The sequence below is a fragment of the Erigeron canadensis genome, chromosome 8 (assembly GCF_010389155.1).
Source record: "Erigeron canadensis isolate Cc75 chromosome 8, C_canadensis_v1, whole genome shotgun sequence".
Lineage (NCBI taxonomy): Eukaryota > Viridiplantae > Streptophyta > Magnoliopsida > Asterales > Asteraceae > Erigeron > Erigeron canadensis.
Window position 1 is genome coordinate 28,161,880 of NC_057768.1, and position 17,605 is coordinate 28,179,484.

Here is a 17,605-nt window from a genome sequence, read left to right on the forward strand (position 1 = left end):
CATTTTACACACACTAAAATCTAATTTTAAGAACCACAAAGACCAAGGTCTCAAGTCTCTCTGAAAAACAATCGTTTGAGACTTTAAGTTGAGTATACTAACTTATTAACTTCATAAATTTTGTTCCTAATCAATAGTCTTCTAAGAAAAACGACAAATACCACTGAACAAGCAAATCACTTTTGGGTATATATAAATTTAGCAAATTAATTAAGAGCATTTTCAATGGTGTTTGATCAAAGACTTATTTTATAAAAAAATAAATAATAATAACTATTAGAATAGGTTGATGCCATTGGGAAAAAAAAGACTTTTTTATACAAAAGTTTGAACTTATTCAAGTGGTTGATGACATAGTTTTTTACTATAAGTTTCATTTTATCCACTTACAATTTTCATTTATACCCCTTATTTTTCATATTTATGTTTTCTACCCTAATTAAAATTACGAGTAAATATTTAATCTATTTTGTTAGATATTTACACTTAATATTAATATTTCTTTAAAAACAAAACTTATAATTGAAATGATCTCGTCAATACAAATCTAATGAGCCTAAAAACATATTTTTTTTTATCACTTTTTATTTTGATTGAAAAAATATATCTTAATAACTATTTTTGTTTAAGTAAAAAAAAAAATATGAGGTGGAAACAAAAAAAAAGGTTTTTGAGAAACTTGATGATTGTGGATGCTCTAAGCTAATTACACATTAACGATAAAATTAGATGCATGAAGGGTAAACTATGAATATTCATGCTGGTCAAGACTAATATGAAAGAGCTTTTTGGGCTAGAATATTCGTTTATAGATTTGTCTCTTATAATAATTAATACTTTTCTTTAATGGATTTAATTTAAGTTATTAAAAGTTGTTTTAACATCTGAAGTATGTCATCCAATTGCCTGAAAAATAAATGATACTCTATCTTTAATTTGATGTACTTCATACATGCATGTGTATTTTTTTAAAGGTGAATTTCGTTTAAAACTTCGTGTTGTAATTCGACAGTAAGAGGTTTAGCATACATTGTTTTAACCGAGTCCGCATTAGAGAGTCCCTCGAAGTAGAAATGCATATTTCAAATACTCAATGGGAGAAAAACCTCCCACTAATCCGTCCGAAGGTACAACGATATAGGGGTAAACCATGCTCTCTCAAACTTGAACTTGGGTATACCTAAACCAAGCTCATCATTAATATATCTCAAAGTTGGTGGAATTGAGATTTGAACCTGGAACTTATAGATCACTAGGGAAACTCCAAACCACTACACCAACTCATTATTAATATATGCTATGTGTATTTAAGTGTCGCTTTGGGTTACTTGATTGCAATACAATAAAAAAAAAACATGATTTATAGTGGACAAATAAAAAAAGTTAAATCGATATACTATACATTGGAGAAAGAAGACTCTAGAAAAACTAGAAACCTGTTGCTTTGTTTTTGGCATTTTGAAAACCAAAAGAAACTAGATTTTCAGGCTCCGTTCAAGATTATAAGGGGCAAGGGTGTGATGCCGATTTGTCAAATTTTTGGCAAAAATACATCCAATCAAAGCTTGACACATGGCCAAACAAAAAAAAACCAAATTTAGCCAAAAGTTATCAAAATAATGAGTGTATGGGATCAAACGGTTCCTATCAATCTACCGTTTTTTATACTCACCAAATCCTTTTTCCTTCCTTCTTCTCTTTTCCGGCGGCCATGCTTTCCGACAACAACTTCATTTTCCGGCGAAAATATAACAACTACTCCTTTGTGAGTTGTGTGGAATTTGACTTTTTTTTGTTGCACCATCATCATCTTCAACGTCTCACACATACATATATATATATATATATATATATATGTAACAAATGTAATGGTGGTTGTGTGGACTTTGGCAAAGAAATTAGGGAGGAGAAATTTTTTTTTATTATTTAAATGAAAGAGCCGTTCGGCAATTTTTAGTCATATATATATATATATATATATATATATATATATGATAGATATCAAATGAGAAGGTACCTTAAGGAGAGAAAGGATAGAAGGTTCGTTTTTTATTTTATTTTTTTGAACTTTTTTTTCATTTTTCACTTTTTTTATTCTCTTTTTAATTAACCAATTTCATATAAAAATTTTTAAAACTAAATATTTTACTTTCAAAGGGCGTAGCCCGTAAGTTATAGGCGAAGCCTCTCAGACTATGTCGGAGCCATGATAGCTAAGGGCGAAGCCCGTAAGGTAGATCACTCCATCACCGATCACTCCATATGACCTATCACCCTCAATGACCTATCACTCCCACCAGCTACCCTTTATTAATATCATTAAGAGCGAAGCCCGTACCGTACCCTTACATGTATAAAATTTATTTTATGGATTGAGTTAATTAAAAAAGAATAAAAAAGGTGAAAAAATGAAAAAATATTTAAAAAAAGCTATAAAAATTAAAAAACGGATCTTCCCTCCTTTCTCTCCTTAAGAACCTTCTCTCTAGATCTCTACCCTATATATATATATATATATATGTCTTTGATTTTTTTTGAGGTTGTTTACCTCGATCGATGCACACCCAAACGTTCACTTGCATCGGCCAAATGTGGTCGATTGAATGTGCCGATGAGCCGAGCCGATAGTTGCCGATGAAGAGGTTGTAGTGTTGTCGATTTGCTGATGGTTGCCGATGGACTTGCCGATCCATTTTACCGACTGTACCCTTGCCCCTAACACCCTCGTTCGGGTTTTTTTTCTTTTTAACTTATGTGAATTATGAGTATATGTTTGTTTTGGCTTCTTTATGATGTATTGAATCCATATCCTCATCAGTTCTCATTCCATTTTTATTTTCAGCTACAAAAAATATTTTATGCAATTAACAGGTCTAAAATATATTTAGTCTGTGATCAAATGAGTTGTAATAATATCTATAAATAGCCAGATTATGCATAATTAGATATGTTGGGTATAGTTTGTTCACCCGTGAGAAAAAGCCCAGTAAATAAGCCCAAACCTAAAGTCAATGATTTTTGTTAACTTTGGATAGAAGAAGTATTGTACTTAACAAATTTTGGGCAGCCACCATCATTAGCAGTTTAGCACAACAATAATAGAAAGAGAGTGAGAGTCAAAAGAGGGAAAACTTTCAGATTCGTTTTCTACCTACAACGGCCTATAAATCGATCGACCCAAAAAATTGAACCGTTGGATCGTCGAGATATAGTGGCTAAATTTTAGACGGTTGAATTTGTCTCAACATTTTAGACGGTTGAATTATAGGCTGTTGAGACAGACAGTACCTTCATAGCATCTGTGCCAATATTTTAGACGGTTGAATTTGTCTCAAGTGTTTTGGAACTCGAGATACAGTGGACGGAATAGAGGAAAATAAATTAAGTGATGTTTTTCTTCTTTTGTCTTTAGTTTGTTTCCATACATTTTGATACTTTATTCTAATGTATGATAATTGTTGTATACTACTAGTATATCTAGGAGGGTATGATTGTAACCTTATTATTTGGATCATTTTAGGTGTTTTTTTTAAATATAGGGTTATTGGTCCATATCCTCATCAATTCTCATTTATTTTTTATATTCAGCTACAAAAACTATTTTATGCAAGTAACTAAAATACATATAGTTTGTGACTAAATAAGTTATTTTTTACTATAAACGAAACACGACATATGACACCATTCTATAATTATTAACCTTTTCAAATTTTGGCAAAATTTAACAAAGTGGTAACATCCCCTTCAACTTTAATTACCTAATCGTTACTTTGTTGTCACATTAGATGGTTGCACATGTTTCCAAATTCCAACGTCTCATGAACTTTTTTTTGGTAATGTATATTTGTTGTGGGAAAATGAATATGGTGTTGTCTCACACCCAACTTAGGTGAAATACACTCACATACTATGTTAAAAAGACACATACAATTTTTAAAATACTATCTGTATAATTAATAAGTGATTAGGCCGCCATGAATTTTATGGAATAAAAAAACAAGATGTAAAGGTTTTTTTCTACCCAAATTGGGTCAGAAACAGTTCCACCTTCACTTCCCCATCTGTATAATATGATAACTCCAATAGCTTATCATCGCAAACTTCTTTTTGCAAGATTATAGTTAAAAAGACAGTTTTGAAATCCATGTAGAATAACCATGAATAACTTTGCACAAAAGAAAGCCGTAACATTCTTATAGATCCAACCTTTGCAATTGATGCAATGTTTCATACAAGTTCACACTTTACACTTATGTGTACAGTATACCCGTATGTTAAGAGTTTGAATCGACCTTGTTTTAGATCATATAGCCGTAACATATTTTTAAGCATCGTTTTTGGTTCATTAATTAGATTAGATGAAGCATAACATACCATATCACGATCCCATAGCGCATGATCAGAAATTTCCAAAAATATTATTAGAAATTTCGCATGGTGGTTCTGTTTATTCGTGAACATTGGTTTTTTAGTTAGTCGCACAAGTGACTAATTAATCATGCCTAGGCCTTTTCTTGAACGTATTTGACATTTTTAATTTTCGAAATGTTACCTAGACTCCAACTTCTGGATGTTCTGGTGATTTTATTCAAATTTTATTTTTGGATCATGAATATTTGTTGGGTCTATATAGTTCTCTACTGCTATGGCTTCAATGTTAAGTTGTGGGCTCATATGGAATGTCAAATATAAAGAAAAATAGTAGGCTAGCTAGAGGGACAATTACTATTCTTTGAAAGATGAGCCATTTTTTAGTCAGATGGAAGTTCTACCAATTTCCAATACCACACCAAGATATATGTCTAAGACAAGATTAAACTTGAAACCTCTTATAAGAAAATATAACTCATTGCCACTAAAACACTTTGTACTGGCCGGTTGGATGGTGATCAATCCTTTTTGTGGATGAAAGGATTTGTGATCCAAGTCCTCTCCACAAGGCCGGGACAAGCAAGTGCAACCAAAAACTTTTATATGTAAAAGCCACAAGATGTAAAAAGAGATACAGATTTATACAGTAGTACTTTGTGATAGAGCACTTTGTGGTAGCATTTTGTCATTTTGTGATTATCTTTATGTAACACGTACAGCTCCGTACTACTATACTATTGATAGAGTCATGACTACTGTGATGTGAGCTGGGGCCGAAAAAAGGAAAAGGTGGATGGGGTTTTTCTTGCTTTTGGCATAATGGCTCCCATCGAGGGGGACCTAACTACGGGCTATTAGTTCAGTGGGTAGGGCGTAGAGGCGACCATGTGCGCTCCACACGTTGTACTTAACAGACGTGATTAAAATACCGGTACAAAATCATATACACAATATATCTTAACCCCTGAAATTTTTGAAACTCGCCACCATAGATGATATAATTACCTACAATTCAGGACTACTGCATATAAGGTAGCTTTTATTACAAATAATATGAAGGAAAGTAACATGGTTTTATGGACAGAAATTGACAAAGTAACAACCGCACAAGGACAACAAGGAGATGGGTAAATGTTGCCTTACTTGACTCTCTTTATGCCTTCTCTTCAGCTGCATACAGTGCCTTGATTTCTTCAACATCATCATAGCTTCCAAGGAATATTGGAGATCTATCGTGAATCTTCTTCGGAACCAAGTCAAGTGCCTGTCAGTACAATGTGTTAGATTTAAGTTTCAAGCTTTATCTGACTTGACAGAGCTTTTGCCACGGAACAAGAAATGGATCAACAAACAATTCAAAAATGCCAACACGGGACGGTCAGCTTGATGAAATAAATAATATCCTAGATAGGCATATCCGCTAAGCTGGTATAATGTAAAAGTGGTTAAATGGCCAGGTTGATTAATATGTCAAAACTGGTTCGGGTCAAAGTGATGTGATGGTCAAACCTGACCCGGCCTAACAGCACCCTTTTAATATGTCTTCTTTATTGTACAAAGTTTTAATATTTGATAAGCTACCAGTAAAGCAGTATCTGAATTAACCCTTTCAATCGACACCTCAATAAAATATGATGCTTAAAGGGATCATTACCCGTTCCTTTCCGGTAAATGACTGTCCTCCAGCTTGTTCCATCAAGAACGACATGGGGAAGACCTCATAGAGAACCCTGTTTTGTATACGTTTAAAGCAGTTAGTAACAAAAGATTGCAATGTAATTAAGAAAATACCTTCTAAAAAGACATTTAATGTACCTTAGTTTCCCATTGGGACTCTTCTTATCAGCAGGGTACAAAAACACACCTCCATACAGTAAGGTGCGATGAACATCAGCAACCATACTGTAGCACACAAGAGAACATATTTTATTGTCAGTCATGTGAAACAAAATAAAGTTTTCCTACAAGAAACCAAGAAGAGGCATAAAAAAACTTTTCGTATTATTATCTGAGCCAATTTAAGTCACTGAGATGTATAGAACTAGCAGTGGTAAATTGACCCATTCATAAGTAAATGAATGAAATTGTCACCTATCCACCTCACCAACAAAACTTTATGATGATAAAACAATAACAATATAGTATGCAAAATTTTGAAAATTTTGTTGTATGCATGCTAGCTATGTTCAGAATAATGTCAGAAATATTGCGTCGTAAGTTAAAATGGATTAAGTTTCGATTATTCAGTTCAAGTACCAAATTAAAAAATTATAAACAAAGTGAGAGTATATTGTTATCATTGCAATTTGGCTTTACACAATCCAAGTACCTGCCAATGTATCTTAGAGACTTTGCCGATGAACCATCAGTTGGGAACTTGCATTTTTCCACAAACCTGAAACACATAATATGTCAAAAACACATCCTAAAGCGACCAATGAAAAAGGACACAAGAAAATCAATATACTTTGCGGTGGGACCATCCCAGTTCTTAGCATTTCCTTCATTAACTGAATAGATCTTTCCTTTCTTTGGGATCTGGAAAGGAAGTTGTTAGTTATGAAAAGCTTACATAAATGAACAAGCACCGTGTTGAAATGAAATGCAAGTAGAGTTCTAAAAAGGAAGTGCAAGCATAGTTAGCAAAACTCGAAGCCACGTTTGCAGCCAAAGGGTTGTAGACTTGTAGGTACTAAGATAGTTTTTCTTGAATTTCGTAACATGTTACAATGTTTAATTTTTCATCAAATATCCAAAATACTCTTCAGCAAAGACTGATAAAGGTGTCATATGAACCCAAATTAGTATCGTAAATGGCAAATCCTGCTTTTACTTTATTATGATTTTGATTCTCGACTTTGGATTATTAGTTTCAAAATAATCAGTTTGGAGCGCAAGATAAGAATAGATAAGTAATTACTGAGATAATCAGAAATTCTAACCAGCTAAAATTTAAATTAAAGTGGTTATCAAGTTATTTGATCCTTGATTTACAAAGATAGAAAAGTTGCAAAGGGGTTTACCTTGATGTCCGGGTGGGTGAGTATAAACTCTCCTAGAGATGGATCAAGAGTAAATCCATTGACACCAGATCCAGTACTTAACACAAACTGAAAAATAATATAATGTGCAATGAGTAAGTTAAATAATACATAAAATCTAAGCATCAATCATAAAAGTTAAAAACCTTGACAACTGAACAAGGTTCTTCCACTAGCTACTACACAAATCAGGAGATAACTGAATTATTAAAAACGAGTAAAGATCAAATAAGTCATAAAATACCCTTTGGGCAACATTCGACCCATTTGAGCGACCCGTATCCTTGAGTTATACAGTATTATAAACCATAGCCCGCATCTACCCAGTAGTAACAAAATCCATTAAAACGGCCGCCTAAAAAAAGAGATCATTCTCACCGTGCAAGAGCTACCATACATGCAATATCCAGCGGCTAGCATATTCTTTCCAGGCTGCAACACATCTTCTAAGCGTGCCTCATCGCCATCTTTTATCATGTAAATTCCAAAAATCTAGATGAAAGAAACATAACTTATTATGCAGGTATCTTGAAGAAATTCCATTGAATGTATGAGAGTTTAAGTAATAGCTCAAATGGGATGTCATACTGTTCCAATGGAAACACCACAGTCAATGTTCGAGGACCCGTCCAGTGGATCAAAAACTACACAATATCTGCATAATATATGCAAGTAAATTCCAAGAAATTATACCTAAAGAGACTACATTAAAAAGGAAAAGGAAAAAACTAGAAGGAAGGAGATTTTTGACTCAGAAAACAAAGAGAATTTGCTCACTTTCCACGCTTGGACGGTTCCACAATGATTGCATCTTCATCCTCTTCAGATACAAGTATGCACTGAAAGAATGGTAATTGAAAACTTTAGAAAGAAAACATGATAAGATGGGCAGATTGGGTAAGAATTCCTGTAGAAACGGGTATATTTCTACAACCAGTCATAACGGGTTGGGTGGAACCACAAAAAGGGAACGAACTGAGTTTCGTTTCCGGGTTTATGGAACACTAGTTTGTCAAACTTTTACACTTCTTTATAAGTAATCAAATGGTTAAACTTTTACTATGAAAAATCAAGGATAAACAAAAATTCAAAACTTTCAACTAAAGCAATTTAAGGAGTTGTGTGCATTAGTAATACACTTTGGCCCGTTCCCTTTTCACCCATATGTAAAACAAAGCCAACCCATTCATATGAAACAGGGTCAAACATGCCACACTAAAAAGGCACTCACCGTTCTGCCACTGCTGACCAAAGCCTTCACAAAGACTTCATTCGACAGAACATCCAATTTCTTCTGCTCTTCTCCCTGCAGCCAGAACAATCACACAATAAAGTTGTAGGAACACGAACAAAAATCCAACATGTATAATTAGAAAAAGGGCGATTCGTTTGACTTGCCTGAACATTGGTCTCCCCAGCAAGTCCAATGAGTTTTGCCAAACCTGCCTGCGCAATTTAACTTTAGACTATAAATCCATAACAAATCCTTCTCCTTAACATATATGGCAGGATGTTTATTGTTTCACCCCACCAGAACACAAGGCAAGAAAATTTTCCCTTTTTTGTTTTACACTTCATCAGTTAATTTTTCGTAACAACTCCGCGTATAAACTTTACAATCAGCACGATGGTAAACTACATAGAAAATTTTACCTTTCAACGTAATTTTTTTCTTTTTTTACCATTTTGATGTAGCCAACTTACACCATTTTTACCACTGACTCCGTGACTCTATATATAACCATATATCACAGCCAAATTTATACCCATAACACATATAATTCGAACAAAAAACAGAGTATATTGTATGTATATATATATATATAGAGAGAGAGAGAGAGAGGACCTTATTAACAGCAGCACAAACGAATTTGCAACCAAGAACAATGTGACTAAGCAAAATACTAAAATCACCCCGTGATTCCGGGTGCTTGGATTGTTCGTTCAACACAAACCGCGTTATTGTCATTAAATCCGTACGGAATGCATCTGCGGCGTGATCCATCTTCCTTTCTTTCACTTACTTTTCTTTTTTTGTTAACGATCGATCAATAGATATATAGATATAGATAGATATGGATACAGAAGACACGTTGTTACCTTTTTTAATTTCTTTCAATTTATTATTTTGTTTGACAATTAACAATAGGCCACTTTCATATTTCTTTATTATTATTTATTTATTATTATGAAAGATTGAATTTCATCGGCTGACAAAATCACGCATATCAATGGAAAATATGAAAGATATTAAATTAGATTTTTTTTTTTGTATATATATATATATAGGGTGAATGTATTTTAATGTAGATGAGGTTATCTGATGTCAGTGGAAGTTTAGATGACACGTGGCGTGAGGACGGCGTGACGGTGACGCTAGAGGTAGTCAGGTACAGTGTTTTAAGATTGATAGATACTGTGTGTACGTGACAAAAGCAGCTTCTTGTTCTGTTATGGAAGGTAGCGGGAGTTATGGACAAATTATTTCGGTTTGAAATAACATGTTTCTCCCCCATTCAATTAATTCTTCACTTTCTCATCAAATTTATCACATTATGTCGACGTTTTTAAACTCACGTATCACTATCGATAACATTATTTCACCCCGTAAAAAAAACCACAAACGGTGTCTTATTCTCGTCGCTTAAGACTCCATCAGCAAAAGTAGCCATGCCATGATGCCAAATTGCCAACAAAGTCGCTTAACCGCCAGTTGTCGGTTTCAACTCATGTACTATTGGAACGGGCCTTAGCATGACCATTTTTTTTTGGGTCAGTTTTGTCACATTCAGCGTATCCATGTACATTTTTTCTTACACTATTAGACATTAGATACATGGGCGTAAGGAGTAGGGTGAGTGAGGGTGCCTGGTCACCCCCAATTGGCCCAATAAGTCTTGTTTTTTAATAGCCCAAAATCAAAGTCCAATTGTTATATACATATGGGTCTCTGCCAATTGCTAACGGTCTATTATTTATGCAGTAAATATAAATATCTTTTATTAAATAATCTTATCTCTAATCAAAAGGTAAGGTAAAAAAGGGTAAAAGGCAATGACGGAGATTGAGTGATTCGACCTCCATTGATTGTTCAAAGCAATTCAAATTCCAAATAATTCCAAGTGATTTCGATTTTTCAATGATATCATCTTACATTCTAAATTTCTGATATTTTACTCTGTCTCTTTGTTAAAATTATCTTATAATTTGGTAAATTAACCTTCTAATGCAATGATACTTCATACTTGATCATGTTTTTCTTGTATTTGCACCACTTCACCACTTGTATTATTTATTTGATTGAGTTTATTTTTTAATATAGAACACACATACCAAATTAGGATCATAAACTTACTAGCAATACATAAAAAAAAAATAGTTTTAAAAGCAACATAGATGATTCAAGTTGTTGAGTTACAGTCTCACGACCTAACAACATTTTTGGTTACTATTAGCATTCTTATTGACTTTTTGTTTAGTTTATTTTAAGAGTTCTAGATTACTCTTGCTGATTAGTGCTTTACAATAATGATTTCAGTTTGAATCATGGTGCAAAAAAGAACTATCGATTCTTTTTCAAACGAAAACAGGACGTTGTTCATGGAAACCAACCTGAACTCGTACCTCAACAAGAACCCAAACCCCAACCTCCACCCAATGTTGAAAACCTTATGGAAGAATCTCCTATAGCTCAACCTAAAACAAGCATTCATAACTCAACAGATAATAACCAGATTCTCTAATTCGTGACCCGAGTGTTCAATCTCCAAGCTTAAGTTATCCAAGTGACCAACGTGATGAGATTAGACGTGCATATATTAAACTTGGGCCTTATCAGCTTTCTAAATCACATTACCCTCTTAAGCCTAGTGGTTCTCGTGGTCATATGTGTAGCTTTCAAGAAGCTTGGTTTAAGAGATTCTGGTAGTTAGAATATTCTGAAAAAACTGATTCTGCATATTGTTTTCCGTGTTATCTTTTCAGTAAGAAGCCTATTGGACGAGTTGGTTCTGATACATTTTCCGTCAAAGGGTTCAATAGTTGGAGAAAAGTGAATAGCGGCAAGGACTACGCTTTTGTCACTTATGAAGGTAACACTCTTGCATCAGCTCATAACTTTTTGGTTAGATGCTATGAAGATTTGAGAAACCGGCCATTTATGTCACATAGAGAATGTGATCGAAAGGCAAACACGTCAAGATATAATGGAAAAAAGATTACGACTTAAAGTTGTTATTGAATCTCTTAAGTGGCTTACCTTTCAGGCATGTGCTTTCAGAGGTCATGATGAACGACATACTTCCAAAAATCAAGGTAATTTTCTTGAACTGATGAAATATGTTGCTTCTTATAATACAGACGTTCTTAGAGTCTTGGAAAATTCCCCTCAAAATGCGAAGTATACATCACCAGATATCCAAAAGGAAATTCTCTTTATTTACGCATTGAATGTACAAAAAGCAATGCGAGTTGATATTGGCAAAAGGCAAAGTTCTGTTTGATAGTTGATGAGTCCCAAGATGAATCTAAGAAAGAGCAAATGGCCATTGTTGTGAGATTCGTTGATCAGTATGGAGATGTCAAAGAAAGGTTTTTAGACTTGGTTCATGTTAAAGATACAACTGCATTGACATTGAAAAATGAAATACTAGCTTCTTTATCTTATCATCAACTCGATGTTCAAGATATTCGGGGTCAGGGATATGACAGGGCTAGTAGTATGCATGGAGAATGGAGTGGGCTAAAAGCATTAGTTTTGAAAGAATGTCCTTATGCTTATTATGTTCATTGCTTTGCACATCAATTGCAATTGGCTCTAGTTGGAGCATCTAAGGACGTGAGTGAAGTGCATGCTTTTTTTAAGAATTTAAGTTTTATTGTTAATGTGATTGGATCTTCCAGCAAGCGTAATGATCAATTACAAGATGCTCAAATTGAGGAAATTTCACATCTAGCTGAAATGGGAGAGCTTCAAGGTGGAAAAGGAGCAAATCAAATGAGATTTTTGCAAAGGCCCAAAGATACTAGATGGAGTTCACACTTTAAATCAGTTTGAAGTTTGATAAGATTGATTGGGCCAACCATTACAGTATTGAATGACATTTGCATTTAAGGATCCACGTCTTCTCAAAGAGTTGTGCTAAATATGCATTGACAACCTTACTTTCATTTGACTTTATTATTGTTTTGCTTGTAATAAAGGAAATAATGGAGATGACTGACAAGCTTTGTCAAAGTTTACAAAGAAAAAGTCAAGATATTGTTAATGCCATGAATTTGGTTTGCACCACAAAGTTATTGATTCAGGATCTCAGAAAATAACATATGGCAATCAATTCTAGATGAAGTTTTTTTGTGTGAAAGTAATGAAATTGTCGTCCCTGATATGAAAGCTATTTATATAGATATAATTCGTTCCCGTCGTAAGAAAAATGATGTGACTACCGTTGAGCATCATTATCGGGTTGATGTTTTTATTGCTGCTATTGATAGCCAGTTACAAGAGTTGAACTCCAGATTTAGCGAGTCGGTTACAGAACTTCTTCGACTTAGTGTTTCATTGGATCCAAGGAAGTCTTTAAATACTGATGATATTTGTAAGTTGGCAACAAAGTTTTATCCTTTGGATATTACAGAACAAGAAAAGATCCAATATAATTAAAGCTTGAGTTAAGACATTTGCAGAATCATTAAAAACTGAAAAATGCCTCTTCACTCTTTGAGTTGTGTAAAAGGCTCCATGAAACCGGGATTTCTAAAAATTATGAATTATTTGATCAGTTGATCCGCCTTGTGTTAACTCTTCCTGTTTCAACCGTGAACACTGAAAGAGCTTTTTCAGCCATGAAAATAGTGAAAACCAGACTCCGTACTAGGATGAAGGATGACTTTCTTAAGAGTTGCTTGATGCTCAACATCGAAAGGGAGATTGCTAATAAGTTTACTACTGATCAAATAATTGATGATTTTTATTCCAAGCAAGGAAGGCGTGTTAAGTTTAAAATGCATTGGGTAATTACTTATAACTTTTACACTTTTAATAGTTTTATATAAATACTTGTAAAGTCTTCTTATTTATGTACTAATTAAGTGTTCATTTTTAACAGGGGACACATTAATTAGGCAATGAAGTAAAGAAGTAGCTGATTACTTTTGAAGATTGATCAATGAAGTAAAGAAGTAGCTGATTACTTTTGAAGATTGATTTTGGCAATTGAGAACCTCTTTTGTTAGTTTGAATGATTCTGAATTGGCAAAACCACTTTTATTAGTTTACTTTTGTTATTTTGATATATGATGTGGTAAACTTATGTAGTTTGTCATATATTTAAATGTTATTTTGGCAGAATTGTGATGGTATTTTGTAATGTATATTTCTCATTAGTCATTTATAAAAGATTTTGGTCTCCGACAACGTAAATTCCTGGTTCCGCCTCTGTATGGATAGTCTCCAACTTGTTTCCTTTACTACAGGTCTTATTTTTTTATATTTTTTTCTTCAGCATATCATTCTATTCCTACCTTTTCATTATACAAAAACCTGAAATGGAACTCAGCGCGCAATTTTCGAAAAACCCTCTATCAAACAACCCTATATATAAAAGGAATAAGATTGAGACTCGAACCATAGTTGATTCTTCCAGTGTCAAAGACCTTAATAATGGGTCACCAACATCATTGGCTACTACAGGTCTTATTGCATATGTAAATGTAGATTATGATGAATGTTTAACAATACGTCGTTCTACCTCTTATTCTATATATCTATTTGATATTCTTTAATAATGGTCTTCGGGAACGTCAAGCCGTCAAGGTATCATCTCATTAGTATCTTGATTGATGTGTTCAGGGCCAGCCCAACGGACATAGTGGGCTTTACATTCGCCTAAGACCCACATGTTAAAGGCCTCAAAATGATCAGGACTTGGGCTTAAGTAGTTTTAGCTTTGGGCTTACAATTGCTAAGAATAAATTAATAATCATTCTTTCAAATTTCATCAACCATTTCCTCTTGTTTTGGGCTTGTAATAGGGCACTTGCTTTGATATATTCTAATACTACATCGATGACAACACCCCTTCAAATTACACAGACGATTATCTTTGGAGAAATCCAAAAATCATAATTTGTAACTAACTCGCACCACTCTCTAGTGAATCTGTAACTCACTATTCTAGAAAATCAAAAGCTGTAGTTACAAACTTGCAATTCAAAAGCTGTAATTACTCTCCTTATGAATCTTAAAAAGTAAAAAGTTATGCCACAAGTTCCAAACCAAAGGCTGTGGTTACACCTTTTTTGCTTTACTTTCTTATTGAGTATTATCATCTTGCTTTTCGTTGGATGTCTTCTAGTATTGAATTGAGTTTTGTTGGACACAAGTGAATGTGTGATTTTAACGGGTTACAAGTGAGATTAATATATATGGTTGTATAGGTTGCAATTTCGAAGGAACACTTCTTATATGGGAGCTCTCCACACTCGAACATCGTAAGAAGGCGGTTCACGAGAGCTCTCCTCGAAAACGCCAACTTTTCAAAGAAATAAAAGAACCCTTTAACTCCTTGGAAATTTTTCTATTGTATGTAAATGCTTGTGGAACATGTAAATGCAAGTGCAGTCTCGTTTAAAACTTTCATTATGACTTTAGCAATGATAAATTAAATAATTGCTCCACATGCAAATAGCTTATTATTAATCCGCTAGGTGCAGCTGTCTCTGATATATCTATTACGAGACATTATTATAACTAATCTATACTATATTATAAAAAGAATAACCTCATCTTAAAAGTTACATAGACAAAATATCTAAAATATCCTTAATGATATATTACATTATTAGTTCATTAATCTTTTAAAATATCTCAATTAACTCTTTATATTAAAAACTTTTACATCAATTATCTATATCACTTGCCGCCTCTACCACCAATAGTCGCACCCGCTAACACCGTCGCTGCCACGAATACCGCCGCATAGCGCGGGTACCGTGCTAGTCATTACTAATAATCATTGATATTTTTTCAAAAAAATTAAATTATATCTACATCTATACTTCTCTATACTACTATACTAGATTTTAGACCCGTGTCCAACACTGGACACGGGATTTACAATATTAACAATATCAGATCTTCATACATTTAAGTCATAAAAGCTTACAATTTTAAAAAAAACACGGTTTTAAGTGTTATATTTTGCAAGTTGTAGTACAATAATCATAGGTTTCTCACTATCATTATTAGCCTAGACATATTGATGGAATTGTTTGCCGTAGTCATTCCACAAGGCACATGCTATATATAATAATTTCTCCATTATAATATATTTTGAAACAGATGTACTCATAATGTGATATTATTAGGAAAAATAATTAAGAATTAAAATATAAACATATTTGTGATCCCGAACTTGACATTCAAGTATATGTATTTAATCATGATGCGCGTTCATAACACGCATATGTTTATTTTCAATCACTTATTCTATGATAATATGATAACAATTAGGATTGTTATTATATTCTTTGATAACAATTAGGACTATCTAATATTTGTTAATAAGTCATTAGGTTTTCAAATAACTTTTTATAGAAAATATTTCATATGTTAAATTTTTTTTATTTAACTAAATGATTGTAAATTTTAAAAAATTCTCTCAAGTTGATGGCTAAAAATATATATAAATTAAGTGTTCAGGGCTAAAAAGTGTAAATTATTGATGCAAAAAAAAAGTGTAAATTAATGAGACTTTTTTTACAAATTAATATAAATACTAAAAATATATATAAATTAAGTATTCAGGGCTAAAAAGTGTAAATTAATGAGACTTTTTCTACAAATTAATATAAATATTAATATAATAATATATTTGGATAATGATTATTAAGATTTTTAATTTGTAGTTTATCTAAATTGTGACATCATCAAAAGTCAATTTGATGAAATCGAACGATGTGATTGGTTAATTAGTCATTAGTTCAACTGTCTTATAGTATATATTAAGATAAAGCAAACTACCCCTCTCCCTTTAGGTAATTAAGATTTTGAAATGACCATATTACCTCTCTTATTTATTTACTAATTTACTAACCCCTAAATAACCATATTAACCCATCTCAAATCAATTAATTTACAATCACTATCACGTCACCAACAACCACCGTCGCCGCCGTCGCACATCGCCACCACCACTGTCGCCATTGCCATACCGTCGTCGCAACCACCATCACCGCTGCATCACGCGGGCATCCGTCTAGTCTCTATAAAGCAAACTACTCTCCCCCCCTTTAAGTAATTAAGATTTTGAAATGAACATATCATCCTTCTTCGTTATTCAATAATTAAAATATCTTCACCTATTTACCTATAATACCTTTATGAAAAAATTACATCCTCCAACCCTTAAAAACCATACTAACTCTTCTTACATCAATTACTTTACATTCACCACCACGCCACCACCACCGTCACCGCCGCACATCACCGCCACCACTGCCTCTGTTGGCACATCTTCGTCGTTACCATCATCACTGTTGCATCGTGCAGACATTCATCTAGTAATATAATATAAAAGCTCTTATATCATCTTGAACCTTGTACACGAGATAAAAAATAAACTAATTTTATTTTATTTTAATCCTATCTAGTAGTTAATCGAGTAAAGAAAAAAAAAACTCAAGAATAATTGTTTCACCTCATATGTTCACCATAAATGGTAAGCCCACTCACGTTGGCACTCGCATCGGTTGACACCAAAGCTCCAACTTGATTCGCCCCGAAGCACTTGCACCCTGATGGTTTATGCTGGTGTCATCAATTCTATCGGAGTCCCGCTTATACGTAAAAAGAAAAAAAAAAAAAAACAATTACCAACCCCCGTTTATTTGGCGTTGACGGTCTCTGACCCTATAAATAGAAAATGACACCAGCGCATCTTCAAAAATTAACTTGACAACTAATGACAAGAAATCAATAATGTTTTGACATTACCACAATTCATTTCCTTACATTATATTGTGTGTGTTAGTGTTGGGAGGGTGAGGGACCAGTTAGCTTGAAAAAGAAAAAGTGAAGTTGAGGGTGGGGGACCTCTTAGCTTGAATTAGTGAAGGTAACTTCTAGTTAAATGTACCTCAACAAGGTAGTATTAGCCTAGTGCTACACTTCATTAAATTTAATTTTCTTCTTT

At 33.4% G+C, this 17,605-nt stretch overlaps 1 protein-coding gene across 1 annotated transcript; it reads right to left on the reverse strand.

Moving 5' to 3' along the window:
- Window positions 1–5,393: 5,393 nt before the first annotated feature.
- On the reverse strand, window positions 5,394–9,633 carry LOC122611349 (fructose-1,6-bisphosphatase, cytosolic). Its single transcript, XM_043784368.1, has 12 exons — window positions 9,259–9,633; window positions 8,811–8,858; window positions 8,644–8,718; window positions 8,190–8,251; window positions 8,001–8,067; window positions 7,791–7,904; window positions 7,395–7,481; window positions 6,839–6,909; window positions 6,701–6,766; window positions 6,187–6,273; window positions 6,026–6,101; window positions 5,394–5,635 (listed from the first exon to the last, which is right to left on the reverse strand). The coding sequence occupies exons 1-12, from the start codon at window positions 9,415–9,417 to the stop codon at window positions 5,525–5,527; spliced, it is 1,023 nt and encodes a 340-aa protein (XP_043640303.1). The 5' UTR covers window positions 9,418–9,633; the 3' UTR covers window positions 5,394–5,524.
- Window positions 9,634–17,605: the final 7,972 nt, after the last annotated feature.

Excerpts from the sequence above, each read along its gene's own strand:
- LOC122611349 (XM_043784368.1), bottom strand. The coding sequence starts at position 9,417 with ATGGATCACGCCGCAGATGCATTCCGTACGGATTTAATGACAATAACG. Across the intron at positions 8,252-8,643 it reads TGGTCAGCAGTGGCAGAACG|TGCATACTTGTATCTGAAGA; the intron begins GTGAGTGCCTTT and ends CCATTCTTTCAG. Across the intron at positions 6,767-6,838 it reads TGGGATGGTCCCACCGCAAA|GTTTGTGGAAAAATGCAAGT; the intron begins GTATATTGATTT and ends TATGTGTTTCAG.